This window comes from Bos taurus, chromosome 2 (genome assembly GCF_002263795.3).
Source record: "Bos taurus isolate L1 Dominette 01449 registration number 42190680 breed Hereford chromosome 2, ARS-UCD2.0, whole genome shotgun sequence".
Classification (NCBI taxonomy): domain Eukaryota; kingdom Metazoa; phylum Chordata; class Mammalia; order Artiodactyla; family Bovidae; genus Bos; species Bos taurus.
In genome coordinates, this window is record NC_037329.1 from 85,380,345 (window position 1) to 85,393,530 (window position 13,186).

Below are 13,186 nucleotides of genomic sequence, written 5' to 3' on the forward strand. Positions count from 1 at the left end.
ACTGACTTTCAAAAAACTGCCCTGAAACCAGAAGTATTTTCACTAAGACATTGACATTTTATAATAACTATTACCATCTTGGGAAAGTTCTTGCCTGCTTATGTGATTAAAACTTTCCCTTCCTACAAAAAAGAATTACCTGCATGCCGAAGCCAAACCACTGCGAGGTTGTACCTTTCAGAGCAGACCAGTGCACTAAGGAGGGGAAGTGCAGAATTGTATTCACCAACATCCAAGAAAGCTTCAGCAACATCAAGATAGAGGTCTCCCATGTCTTCAGGGTTCTGTTCCACTAGTGTTGTCAACAGAGGCTAGACCCCAAAGTAACAGTCTGAAGTCAAGCATTCATTACAAATAAACACGTCTACTTGTATTTCTCTTTTTAACATATACACCAGTTATCTGAGGTGAATCTAAAAGGAGCAAGGCTTAATAAAAACAGCTTTACATGATCTCTTAAATCATTCCTGTGTCTCTATTATAAAGAATTCATACTGCCATCATTCACTCACTCAACACATTACTTCTGAAGATGTATTATAAGGCAGGCATTGCAGGAGCTAAGACAACACTGATCTGCTGTGCTCTCCCTCAAGCAAGTCAAGCAAGCCCGTGTCGCAGGGCCTCTGTGTTTGCTGTTTCCCCAGAAAGCCATTCCCTCTGTTACCTGCTTGGCCTACTTTTTCACTTCCTTCATGTCATTACTCAAATGTTACTTTCAGGGGAGGCTTTTCTTCACCAATTTAATAAAAGTGCAACTCCTCCCACCCCCAATATTTCCTATTCTTCTCTGATTTTTCTCCAGAGCACTTATCACCAACTAGCATACTATGTTTTATGTATTTATTATCTAATCCCATTAAATCAAAAGATCCATGAGAACAGGGATTTGAGTATTTTATTCAACACTTTATCCTAAAGTAGATATCGAGTATTTTTTATTTAATAAAATAGTCTGAAGTCAGCAAAAGAGAACAACTGTCAGAAACTGCCAACTGTCTAAAAGGCCCAATCTCACATTCTGATCTCTGGATTATTCTCAAGAAAAACAAATCATTATAAGCCCAGTTCCAAACACTTAGCTTTTAAAAGACATTCACACAAAAATAATATGATGCTTACTGTGACTTCTGGTTATTAAAAAATGTGAAATCTAGGGTCAACTTATAATTTCCTGTATCTAAAGAAAAACATTATAGATTTGATCTAAAGTATCTCAAGTGCAAGTCTTAATGCTACTTACATTAAGTGGTTCAAGAATGTTGAGATGTACAAGGCAGACCATCAGCTTCACTGTGATGTCTATTGGCACACCATCAGGTATAGCACAGATAACGTTGTCACCGCCTGTGCATTAAACAAACAAAAAGTTCCTAATAATCTTGGAAAGTGGAGCAAATGAAGCAAACTGTACCTTCTATGTAAGACCTCATTTACTTTTCTCAAAGCAAATGATTCTACAGCCAGTTCTAAGTTTGGCAAACTCTGGTTCTAGGCTCTTAAAATTTCCTTCGGTCTGTCTTTTGATTAGCAATTATCCTTCCTATTTTCCTAATACTTTATCCACTTGCCAAAAATCTACATAAACTCCCACACCTTCTATCAGAACCACAAAAAACTAGACAACAAAAGTGACAAATAAGGATATACGAACTTTCTTTTTTTTTTTCACTTTATTTTTATTTATTTATTTTTTAAAATTTTATTTTTAAACTTTACAACATTGTAATAGTTTTGCCAAACATCGAAACATCTTTTTCTTCTTGAATCCAAGAGCCTCTTTTTAGTCTTCACTACAAAAGAGACTGAGAAAGGGATGATCTAATACTGTGCTTACGTTTAAAGGAGAATTTTAAGTGAATGCTTAAGTTTGAAACAGAATTTTTTCAATCTGTAATAAGTTTGAAAAAAATTAGTAAAGAGCATTTTAAGCCCTTTTTAAAAAGTAAATTGCTTTAGTTTGAAAGGTTTCTGATAAGCTGCTCCATAATTCGTTCTTTTTTCATGTAACACTATCAAGGCCCTGTGTCAATGACAAATGCCAAGTTCAAACAGATGTACTGAGGGGGGGAAAAAAGGACTAAAATCAAGTTAAAAAAAAAAATTACCTGTGAGTGAATACTCACAAGAAAAAGATATGCAATCTCTGTTAGGAAAAAACGCTTCTTGGGAAAACTTGCTATGAAAACACTACTAATTTCAAAATACCACGTTATGAACAAAAGGATTATGCACTTTCTCCTATGCAGAGGAAACTACAACCTTTATTCTCTTCCGAAGTGCCTTCTTCTGTAGTTCTTTTTTCCAGCACAATTCCAGAAAAATCTGTAATTACCTAAAAGTATTGGGGGGGGCGGGGGGGCGGAGCAGGAAATAATACATAGGTATATATGAAAAACTTTTTCACAATGCAAAGATTTGTACAGTTAATTCAAATAATCCTTAAAAGATATAATGAACTATAAAAAGCAATAGTATGTCTCTTTAAGAAGCCAATGTGATACATTAACATTTTTATATCATATTAACTAATGCTTCACTAAAAATACATAATTTCTCTATAGCAAACCAATCTAATTTTCCCAAAAGATTAAGAACTGAATCCTAACCATTAGTCTGCTGCTGAGTCTTGCTATGCTGAAGTACAGGCATACCTAGCATCTCTGATAACAGCAACAGCTTTTATCATATGGTAACTACATTTTATATTTCATACAGGATTATTACAGAACTTAAGTGTGTCCATACAAACTTTAAATGTATAGTTTAAAATAAATAATATAACTTAAATGAGGAATTGTCAATTTGTAAGAATTTCTAAAACAAAAAAAAAGTGCATGTTCAAAACCTAACAGAGAAACACATAAATGTTCCTACCTCCAAAGCTCTGTCATATTGTTTATTAGAAATGTACAGTTCAGCTGCAATGTTAACATCTTCCATGGAGACTAGGCCCTGGTGTTTTGAGAGAGCTTCTTCGATTATGCTAATAGCTGAAGTAACATCATTGGCTTCATAGTAACTCCTAAAATATTAATGGCAAAAATTGATCAGTGTTTATTAATTCAGATCATAAAACTCATTTTCCTACACAGGCCCTCTATTAACTATGAATCTCATTTTCTTAAAATTTGGGAGGAGAAAACTCTTCTTTAAAATCATAATCAGAGATGATCCAGAGAAAAATGTGTACTGTCAGTATAACCGTGTCATAACATCAAGCATCTCACTCTCCCAAAGCTACCTCGTATCATTCTAGCTCACTCCCTTTGTAACTCAATGCCAATAACTTTTCTACCTCAATGGGATCTATAAAACATTGATCCTGCCACTTTTTACTGTGGCTGCACCATTCTGGTCCTCACTTTTCTCCTTCTCTGTCATCCAATATTACAATTACTCCCTTGTGCATCCCAATTCTCCTGCACTTCTCTCCCTTTATCAAGGTCATCTGATAAAACTCCAACTCTGATTAATCCAAATATGCCTGCCCCACCAGCTGCCCATGCTACTAAACTCTAAATTAATGACTAATGTTGGTAGCATGTGCCAACCTAAAGAAAAGTTTTCATCTTAAAAAGTCATTCTAGTACAGGCTCAAGATAAAATGACCGTAGATCTCAGAGCATAAATATTTCACTAGCACATTTGCAATAACTTAGTATTACTGTATACGTACATAATTTATAAAAACCTGGGAATCTAGTCATCCTTCAGAACATGTTCCATTTTTAAATTTCTGGGCACATGAAAGATAATCAAACATATAATACAATTTTTTCTAAACAATCACACAATCGACTTGGAAATAAAGTACTGGGGGAAAAAAAACCTCTGTATTTAAGCACAATATTAAAATACAGGAAGCAAAACACTTTCCTGAACCTCAATAAAAAGTATATTCATTTCAAATATATCTTTTGATTTCAAAAACAAGATGATTAATAAGAACATTTATGTATATTTCAACTTGAAACTTACTTTGCCATATCTCTAGTCAACTGCATAAATCGTTCTCCATCAGATGGAGACAAAAGGTTTAAAATACGCCTATAACCATCCATTGCCATTTTGTGATCTCCCATCTGTTCATAAAGGCTTGATCGCTCCCAAAGGTAACGGACATTAGTAGGTTCATATTTAAGTGCTAAAAAGAAAATAAGGAATATAAATTATAGATTTACTATAAAAGGGGGCTCATGGTAGGGTGTGACCCATCTTTTCAGAAAATCTATTAAAACACTCTAAGCTAATTTGCCAATGGAACCAATTGGTTTATTCCAGACTAAATCTACCTTCACAGGAATGCTAGACTAGGTTTGACCAAATAGAAGCCTAAAATCTCCCTATTAACCTCCATTTGGTCACTGAAGTCTAATATTAACTCTCAAGAAACAGCTTGGAACCAACACTGATCTTGGTGGGAAAATGAAGGTCTTGTCTTCAAACGACGGTTTTACTGTATTAGCTCAAAATATAAACAAATTTGCTGATAAATGTGAAAATATAGAGAGCCCAAATACTTACCTCTGGTATAACAGAATACAAGGAATAAATGTATTTCAATGAACAGCACCCCAGAATAGTAAGTACACTGATCATAAAATCTATTATATAACATTTTATCAAACAAAGCAAGAAAAACATTTTTATTACCTTTTGTGTAGCAAAAAATAGCCTGCTTAATATTGTCTTGTTCCAGGGACATTTCTGCCAATCTAACCCATTCTTCAGTGTCACTGGGATTTAAATGTGCAGCGATCAATTCAAACTGCAATGATTTCTCCATGTCACCTTGGTCCTCATATATCATAGCAAGAGTGGAAAATGGCTCATAAGCTAAAGGAGCTATAATGCATAGAACAAAAAAACAAATTTCATTGGCTGAGGGAAGACACTTATGCTAATATTAATTTCATGTTTCAAACTATGGTTCCTTTAATATTTATGCTTTTTAAAATAATTTGAACAGAATTATACAAACAGTATATTTGCTTTAGTGTATTTTCATATACTCTTTAGGATTTAAAAACTATTCTTTTCTCTAAGCAAAGTGTAATTTCATGAAAAACCCTACTCTCTACCACGTCCCCCTCATGAAAAGTCCCCTTTGATAAGGCTAAACATGGCTCATTAATTCAGCAAGTTCATCCCAGTGAGCATCAGCCACATCAGTGGGGTTAAATCATCATGATCCAGCTTCCACACTGAGGAGTATGGGATTAATGGAGAGAAGATATCTAACTAGCACCTAAACCCAGATCATCAAAGTGAAAAGTTAATCCACATTTCTGAAATAATGTTTATGAATTAAGTTTCTAAGAACATGAGGGATTAAAATCAAAGGTAACTGTCAAAATAAACAATTATAAACTAATAAAGGAACAGATAATACTGAAAAGGACCCTAGACTAAATCAAAGGAAATGCCAAAATATGTAAAAGATAAATTGAAAGTTCACTGTAGTAGACTGCTCAAGCCACTATGCAGGGCATCACTTGGCAACACACCAGGAAAACAAAATAATAAATGCAAGTGATTAGTCAAAAAGTGACTTCTAAAGATATCTTTCAATATGCCTGAGCTTTGCAGTTTAATGAAAAGATGATAAGTATATATTGTCTTTTATCAAAAAGTAGATTAAAATAATCTAACAGTGTCTGATTTGGAAAATGGTAGAAAAAGAATACTCCTCAAAAGTGGCTTTAAAGTAATGTGTTTGCCATATTTTAAAAAGATATATTATAAACATATAAAACTCCTAAAATGAAATGCTAAAAAACAAATTTTTTTAAAAGCCTGTTAAGAGTTCAATATATATTAATGATATTTCATTGAATCATACTCCGTGATTATCATTTTCTTGGCAATGATTCCTATTTAATGGGTAGTTATATCACTGTTATTACAATCACCTCCAAGCTCCTGAATATATTTTCCAAATAGCAGAGTGAAGTACTCCTCCCTTTGTTTTAAAAGTCAGACTATTAACATGCTATTGTCAATAATCCCCACATTAAAACCTTGTCTTATGATTTCCATGCACATCAATATTGCCTCTTCACGTTCTCCTCGAGCAAAGCGAATGTTGGCTTCACCCATGAGACCTCTCAGAGCTCTGGGAAGTTTACTCCGAGGTCTTTTCTCCTACAAAACAAAAATGACATTTAGACTCAAACAGAAAACAAACCCAACCCAACAAAACTTTCCTATAGTAGCAAGTTCAAAGTACAATAAAGTATTTAAACAAAGCAAAAATCAAACTGGTCAGGCATTACTAAATTACTAATTAGACCAAATGTAGAACTGGATGTTGCAAAATGGATTTATATGCCAGGAGATTTATGATGCAATCTACTGAAGATTCTCCTTTCAAATTTATCTATTCAGAATAAATTTGGTTAAAGAAAAATCAAGATACAATATAAACCTTTTAACAGCAAAATTATAGTAAAATTTGACATTTGTAATAATTAAGGTTTAACATTTAAAAGTCTCTAAAAATGAAACATAAGAAATTAGTAACAGCAATCTCACAGTATTTCCTTTCTTACAGTTGAATTCTTTCAGTATAAATGTATAAAGACTTTTTTTTTCCATTTCTGTGTCACATTTTTACATTCTGTTTATAAATACCAAAACAAGAAACACTTTACTTTCATCATTTTCTTGGTTTCACGATTGAGAACCATCTCCAATACAAACACATCGCCAGCAGTGGGTTGCTCAGGCGTTTCTTCCTCCTCCTCTTCCTCCTCTTCTTCCTCTTCCTCCTCCTCATCTTCATTCTCTCCAAGCATGGAAGCAAAGACCTTGTGAACTGACTTACTGACTCCATCTGATGTTTCACCTAAAGAAAAAGACATTGAGGTAGGAAACAAAAGCTTTAGCATACTCAGCACTTGAAAGAAAAACAAACGGTATAAATTTCTACCCCAGCATTACCAAACTTGAAAGTAAAAGACAAATGAACATTCCCAAAAACAATCCAAAGAAAGCTGTCACAAGGCCATATATTTTACTCTGTAGAAACTGCTGACTCATCCTTTAGGCCTTATCCAGACATACAGGCAAAATTAAGTGGGAAATCAGAAACACACAGAATAATAGTTAAAAGCAGAGAGGAAAAAAAAAATTAAGGAATTTCAGGACACAGACCTACGAACTAACTAACCTAAGACCTAAGAACAAGTCTGGTGGTACATAACCAGGGCATATAGCACAGGGGTTTAAGGTGAGGCCTCTAGAGTCAAGCTGTCTGGTTTCAAACTTTACCACTATCTATTGCCAGCTGTTTTACCTTGGGCAAATTACCGAAGCTCTCTGTACCTGAGTTTGCTCATTTGTAAAAGGGGTCAATGGCTGGATGGCATCACTGACTCGATGGACGTGAGTCTGAGTGAACTCCAGGAGTTGGTGATGGACAGGGAGGCCTGGCGTGCGGCGATTCATGGGGTCGCAAAGAGTCGGACACGACTAAGTGACTGATCTGATCTGATCTGATCTGAACGTCTGCCTTACAGGGTTACTCGGAGTCTTCAAATATATATACTGAGAAAAATGCCCAGCATACAGTAAGAGCTTAATAAACACTTATTATTAAAACAGCATTTTTATTTCAGGAACAAAATAACATATTTCCTCTGTATCTGAGGAGATCACTACAGTAAAATGATTTCTCTAAGTTTATAATGATTATCTTGAATAAAGAAAAGTTTAGAAGCCAATTTGTTGTTAAAGCAGAGATGTGGCATATTTTAGAAAAGCTACAACAAAACAGTTAAAATAAATGTACATAAATATATTTATTAAAAAATCCTAAAGCTTATTCACTTATGTAAAATAACCTCAAATCCCAAAGATGCTAGACAAATAAGATAGTCAGTATATTTAAGGGAGAATGAAAAAAAACCCACATGTTTTGAGGAACAAATATTATAGTAATAATTACTATGACATCATAATGATCATCTTCAAGAATTCTAAACACCCAAAATAAAGTTGTAAAACAAATCAATAAAATTTATTACAGTAACACAAAAAAAGTGAAAAGTCATACAATCATCTTGATACAGAGAAGCTTTTTTGGCCATGCTGCATGGCTTGCAGGATCTTAGTTCCCCAACCAGGGATGAAACTCAGGCCTTGGCAGTGAAAGCACTGAATTCTAACCACTTAACTGCCAGCGAACTCCCCCAGAGAAGCATTTGATAAAATCCGACACCTATTCCTAATAAAAATTTTTAGTCAACAGAAATGTAAGAGAATACCTTTAACTTGATAAAAAAAATACCTACAAAAAAGGTTCCACATGACGGGAGCCGGCGAGAGACATTCCACTCGTGACAAAGGTCATGAGGAAGGAGGCTCGGCATACGCAAAGGCGGGATCGAGCCTCGGGAGTCCCCCCGGATATTCTCGAGCATCTACCCCCAAAAAACCAGAGTCTGCCTACTTTATTGCTTTGTGCTCTCACCTCTGACTTTACTGGGGGCTGTCCCCTACCACCATCTCGCTCTCTCTGACAAAGAGTTAACTTACAGCTCCAATTAATAAAGTTCCTGGGCAATTAGGAGTGTTTAAATCCAAACCCCTCAGATGGCTCTCTAACTCGCCTGACAAGTTTACCCGGACTCCTACAGCTATGCATACGATTGTTTACAGTCTCCCAGCCTCGAGAGGCACAGGAAGCTTAAGATATTCAAATAGCTTAGAGCCTCTCAGAGAGTTAGAAACGGTCAGAATAAAACCAGTAAAAGATTTCATTGATGAGCCAATGCTTGCTGCCAGGTTTTCACATCCCCTGAATTGTACCCTTAAATGTGTATTAATTAATATAGTTGGTATATAGAAAAAATAAGTAGTGGCCTTGGTGTTAGTAACTTTAGACCCTTAAGGTAATAAATGCTTTCCTTTGTTGTAAACCCATTACACATCCGCCCTATAGGAATGCAATTTTATCTTCGGAAGATGGCGCCAAACCTTAAAATAACTACTCTTAGAGAAAATAAGTCTTACGGTTGATAAGTCTTTGTCGGGAGCCATAAAATGTTAATAGGCCTTCTGGCCAGAAGATGATGTAAATCACCTAAACCATTTGTATACGATAAATTTGCAGGAAAGAAACCCTGGTTTTTGATAAGGATCAAAAACTGCTGACTTTGCATCCCCTATTATCCTCTATGTGTAACTTAGGGTATAAAAGCCCCTGTTGAAAATAAAGCTACGGGCCTTGCTCACCAACCCTTGGTCTCCCCATGTCATTCTTTTCACATTCTGGCTGAAGTCTCCATCTGGAGCGTGGATATCCTCTGCGACCATTTATTTGCCTGGGCTTCTAAGACCCAATCGAGAAGGTGTCTAAGGTGGGGCACTTTCCGCTATTCGAGAGGGTGCCTGTGGCCTCCGTGGTCAGAGGTAACCTGGTGTCACGGGTTATATTGATTTTCCGCGTAAACCAAGCTACTCAGCCTCTTTTCTCCATTGAATTTTCCTACTGAGCTATCCTCATTCTATTACTCTTTATATCTCTAATTAATATTTGAATAGTCGCCTAGGCCATCTCTCCTTCGAATACCCTGGATCAGCCGGGGCTGGACCTTGGCACCACAAACACAGTTAATGGCTAATTATCCAAAGACACTGGCAATAAGACAAGTATGCCTACTATCACCATTCCTTTCAAGATTTTACTGGAGTCAATGTAATAAGGGAAGAAAAATAAAGGCATAAAGATTAACAGAGAAATAAAATTGTCATTCACAGATTACATGATGATACATAGAATATCCAAAAGAATCTATGCACAAAACCTGTCAGAATTTATGAATTTAGCAAGGTTCCTGAACACAAGGTCAGTATACGAAATACGTTCCTAGGAAACTGGGAGCTTAATATCTTAAAGTGACTGTATTATTTGAGCTGAGTCTAGTATGCCTGACTACTCATGGTAAGCAGAAAGCAGTGATTCAAGTAACCACCTTTTCCGGCCACCTCTTAGTATTTTGGCCTGGAGAATCCCATGGACAGAAGAGCCTGGTGGGCTACAGTCCCCGGGGTCACAAAGAGTCGGACATGTCTTAGCGACTGACTCTCACTTTCACTGGCGGAAAACTGGCAAGCACCCCATGGTGCCTGCTACTAACAGCTGCACCTCAAAGACAACGTTATGATGGAAGAGCAGCTCTTACTCTGAGCAGATAAGGAAGGACTCACAGATTTTAGAACACCTTCAGCCTGCTTTTTCACTCCACTTGCCTAGCAAAGAATCTATAATCCTAATTTTCTCTCCTCTTTGCCCTTTCTTCCCTACTTGGTCCAAGGAGACAGACAAAACTTGTTCATTTTCTGTTTACCCGACTAGTGTTTTCTCTGTGTAAAGTCTTACTTGTTTGGAAGAAAAACAATCAGCCTCCATTTCTACCCCCTAGGGCCAGAAAGTTTAGCTTAGGTCTCAATTAGACCTTATACGTGAAAATGATAGTTGCTCAGTCGTGTCCAACTCTTTGTGACTCCATGGACTATGGCCCGCCAGGCTCCTCTGTCCATGGAATTCTCCAGGCAAGAATACAGGAGTGGGTAGCCATTCCCTTCTCCAGGGGATCTTCCCGACCCAGGGATAGAACCTAGGTCTCCTGCACAGCCTCCATTTCTACCCAGTAAGGCAAGAAAGTTTAATTTAGTTCTCAATTAGACCCTATGCCCGAAGTTAAATTCTAATTGATAGTTCCACATCCCAGATTACTTGATATGAATGACTGGATATCACAAACTATCATTAGTATTCTGATCAATCACCAGAAATTAGTAATTTGCTTACTAATTCATCACTTAGGCTCTCATAAGTTTAATTGGTCTGGGTGCAGTAACCAAATTTAGTATCTGGTCATGCGGAGCTGAGGACTGAATCCTGGAATGAGGTAACACACCAAGATATCTATGCTGTGTGTAAGGTCCCATGTGGACAGCCAACTGGCTTCCACTCTGACATTTCTATCTTACCTCTCATAATTAAAGAAGCGATTTGGAAGCCCTTTGTATAGAATTATAATTCATTACAATTTGGGGGAGTATAGCCTAGAATAATTAGCAACCACATGAGAGGGTCAATTTAAAAAACCGTGACCCCAAAAGGCTCCCCAACACTGATGCAGATTTGAAACCCTTCTTCACAAACATAGCCCACTAACCAGCACCATAATCAACAATTCAACAAATACATATTGAGCACCTAATTATATACCAAGTACTATGTTCCTAAAAAGCCAGGTATCAACAACAGAATACCACAGTAATTAAAAAAAATAATAATAACACTTTCACTAAATTATTAGATACCCTTAACATTTAATGCAGGCAGTGATCTTAACATACCTTCATTGGCATCTTTGCCCTGAGATTTGGTAGAGTTTATTCCTGATGATGATGGAACTTCAGAGTCATTTGGATTTTCTTCAACTGATGACTTTCCTTTTTCCTGAAGACTCTGGGATTGAAAATTAATTAATGACTCCAAAATCAAATGCACGTTTAGCTCTTTCCAGCTGAGAAGAGAACATCTGCCTCATTTTCTATTTCTATAAAACTTGAGCTCTGAACACATACACAGTATGTGAAATCTAAATTTGAATATTGTCAAAGCATCTCATTGTACTTGGGTCTCATTCTTCAGTCTGAATCAGTCATTCGTAAAAAATAATTTTAAAAACCTTGATAATTTCATTAATCTACACATTGCAGTCTTTCTTTTTTCAGCCTTGCTTTTTAAATGAAAAGAGATGGGGCACTATTGGTTGCACGATTTAGGAAAGAATCCAACAGCTAACCTCAAAAGGTGCAATTACTTTTATTTTCCCTCCAACATCAAGTGAAGAGACATGAAAAAGTCATGTATTTCCTCATTTACCAGAGAAGTATTTGTTATCAGACAAAAAAAAAAAAAAATGATAATCCTGTGGAGGGTTACATCACACCATTGGGAGACTCCTCAAAAATGGGAGCTGAAACCACTCCGTCGGGAAATGGACACTGAGGCCTCAAGAAGAGAGGTGAGTTGCGCATTCAAAGTCACAAAAATAACAGCGGCAAAGCTAGGACTTGAACCAGATACAAACTGACTCTACTGTTTTGAACTCTACTGCCCACACCCCACCTCCATCTCCACCCCATTTAATCTACCAGCGTTAAGCTACTCTCAAGCGAAAAAAAAAAAAAAAAGTACTATTTGACAACAGTAAAAAGAGAAAGAAGTGGTTCCCACCGAGACAAAAGCTTTCTGGTGAGTGAAATGTTTTAAAGAGGAGGTTAGCACAGGGGTAATGTGAGAACCGGAGTTTCGGTAAAAAAAAAAAGGGGGGGGGGGAGAAACTGCTAGAGGTACGCGGCCCGCCCCATAAGGGTGAATTTAGTCGGGTCCTTCACATCTCTTAAGTGTATTAAGGCGACAAGACAGTGAGAGCATCCAGGCCTATCATCTCCTCACTTTCTTCTCGCGGGTTTTTCTCTCCTCTCTTCTCCTTTCGAACTCCTCAAAGGAAATCTTCCCTTCCAGATAGTCGATGAGCTCCGGGCTGAACCCCGACATGCTTGCGGGGTTCTGCTACGCAGTCTCAGGAACGACAGAGAAACGGAAGAGCAGAGGCTCCCAGACGCTAACCCTGCGCCGAGCCGCTAAAAGCAAGGACCCAAAGTCCTTCTGGGAAACTGGCTCGGCCTGCGCCGAAGCCGCCGCGCTCAGGTTCCGCAGGAGCCTCTAATCCAGGCTTCTTCCGGGAGGCGTGGGTATGAGCGCGGGAGTAGGCGGGACCTGATCTGGACCCTCCCAGCTTCCAGGACTCGAAGCTTGCAACTGGGCTCAAGCCTCTGGTTTAAGCTTGTTAAGGAGTTGGGGAATGTGCTTGAAGAAAATGTTCCTTTGTCTACAATATTTCCCTCAAAAATATTTGTTTTTTAATTTGATCTTTGGTTGTTCAGTGGTTCATTCGTGTCCAACTCTTTGTGACCCCATGGACTGCAGCACGCCAGAGTTCCCTGTCCTTCACTATCTCCTGAGTTTGCTCAAACTCATGTCCATAGAGTCGCTGATACCATCCAGCCATCTCATCCTCTGTCGCCCCCTTTCCCTCCTCCCCTCAATCTTTCCCAGCATCAGGGTCTTTTTTAATGAGTCGGTTCTTCGCATCAGGTG

The 13,186-nt window shown here is 37.4% G+C and overlaps 1 protein-coding gene across 2 annotated transcripts in view; it reads right to left on the bottom strand.

Annotated features, from left to right (window-relative positions):
- Window positions 1-12,671, bottom strand: part of GTF3C3 (general transcription factor IIIC subunit 3) — a 32,535-nt gene extending 19,864 nt beyond the window's left edge. For both annotated transcript variants that reach the window (XR_009491868.1, XM_059878695.1), the window contains exons 1-10: window positions 12,482-12,671; window positions 11,374-11,485; window positions 6,657-6,850; window positions 6,024-6,147; window positions 4,657-4,848; window positions 3,982-4,147; window positions 2,878-3,025; window positions 2,263-2,335; window positions 1,244-1,347; window positions 140-311 (exon numbers count right to left, since the gene is read on the bottom strand). Coding sequence is in view for 1 of the 2 variants with exons in the window: in XM_059878695.1 (XP_059734678.1) it covers window positions 140-311; window positions 1,244-1,347; window positions 2,263-2,335; window positions 2,878-3,025; window positions 3,982-4,147; window positions 4,657-4,848; window positions 6,024-6,147; window positions 6,657-6,850; window positions 11,374-11,485; window positions 12,482-12,583 (1,387 nt within the window). In the remaining variant the exon portion in view is untranslated. The remainder of the gene's footprint in view (window positions 1-139; window positions 312-1,243; window positions 1,348-2,262; window positions 2,336-2,877; window positions 3,026-3,981; window positions 4,148-4,656; window positions 4,849-6,023; window positions 6,148-6,656; window positions 6,851-11,373; window positions 11,486-12,481) is intronic.
- Between the last annotated feature and the right edge of the window lie 515 nt (window positions 12,672-13,186).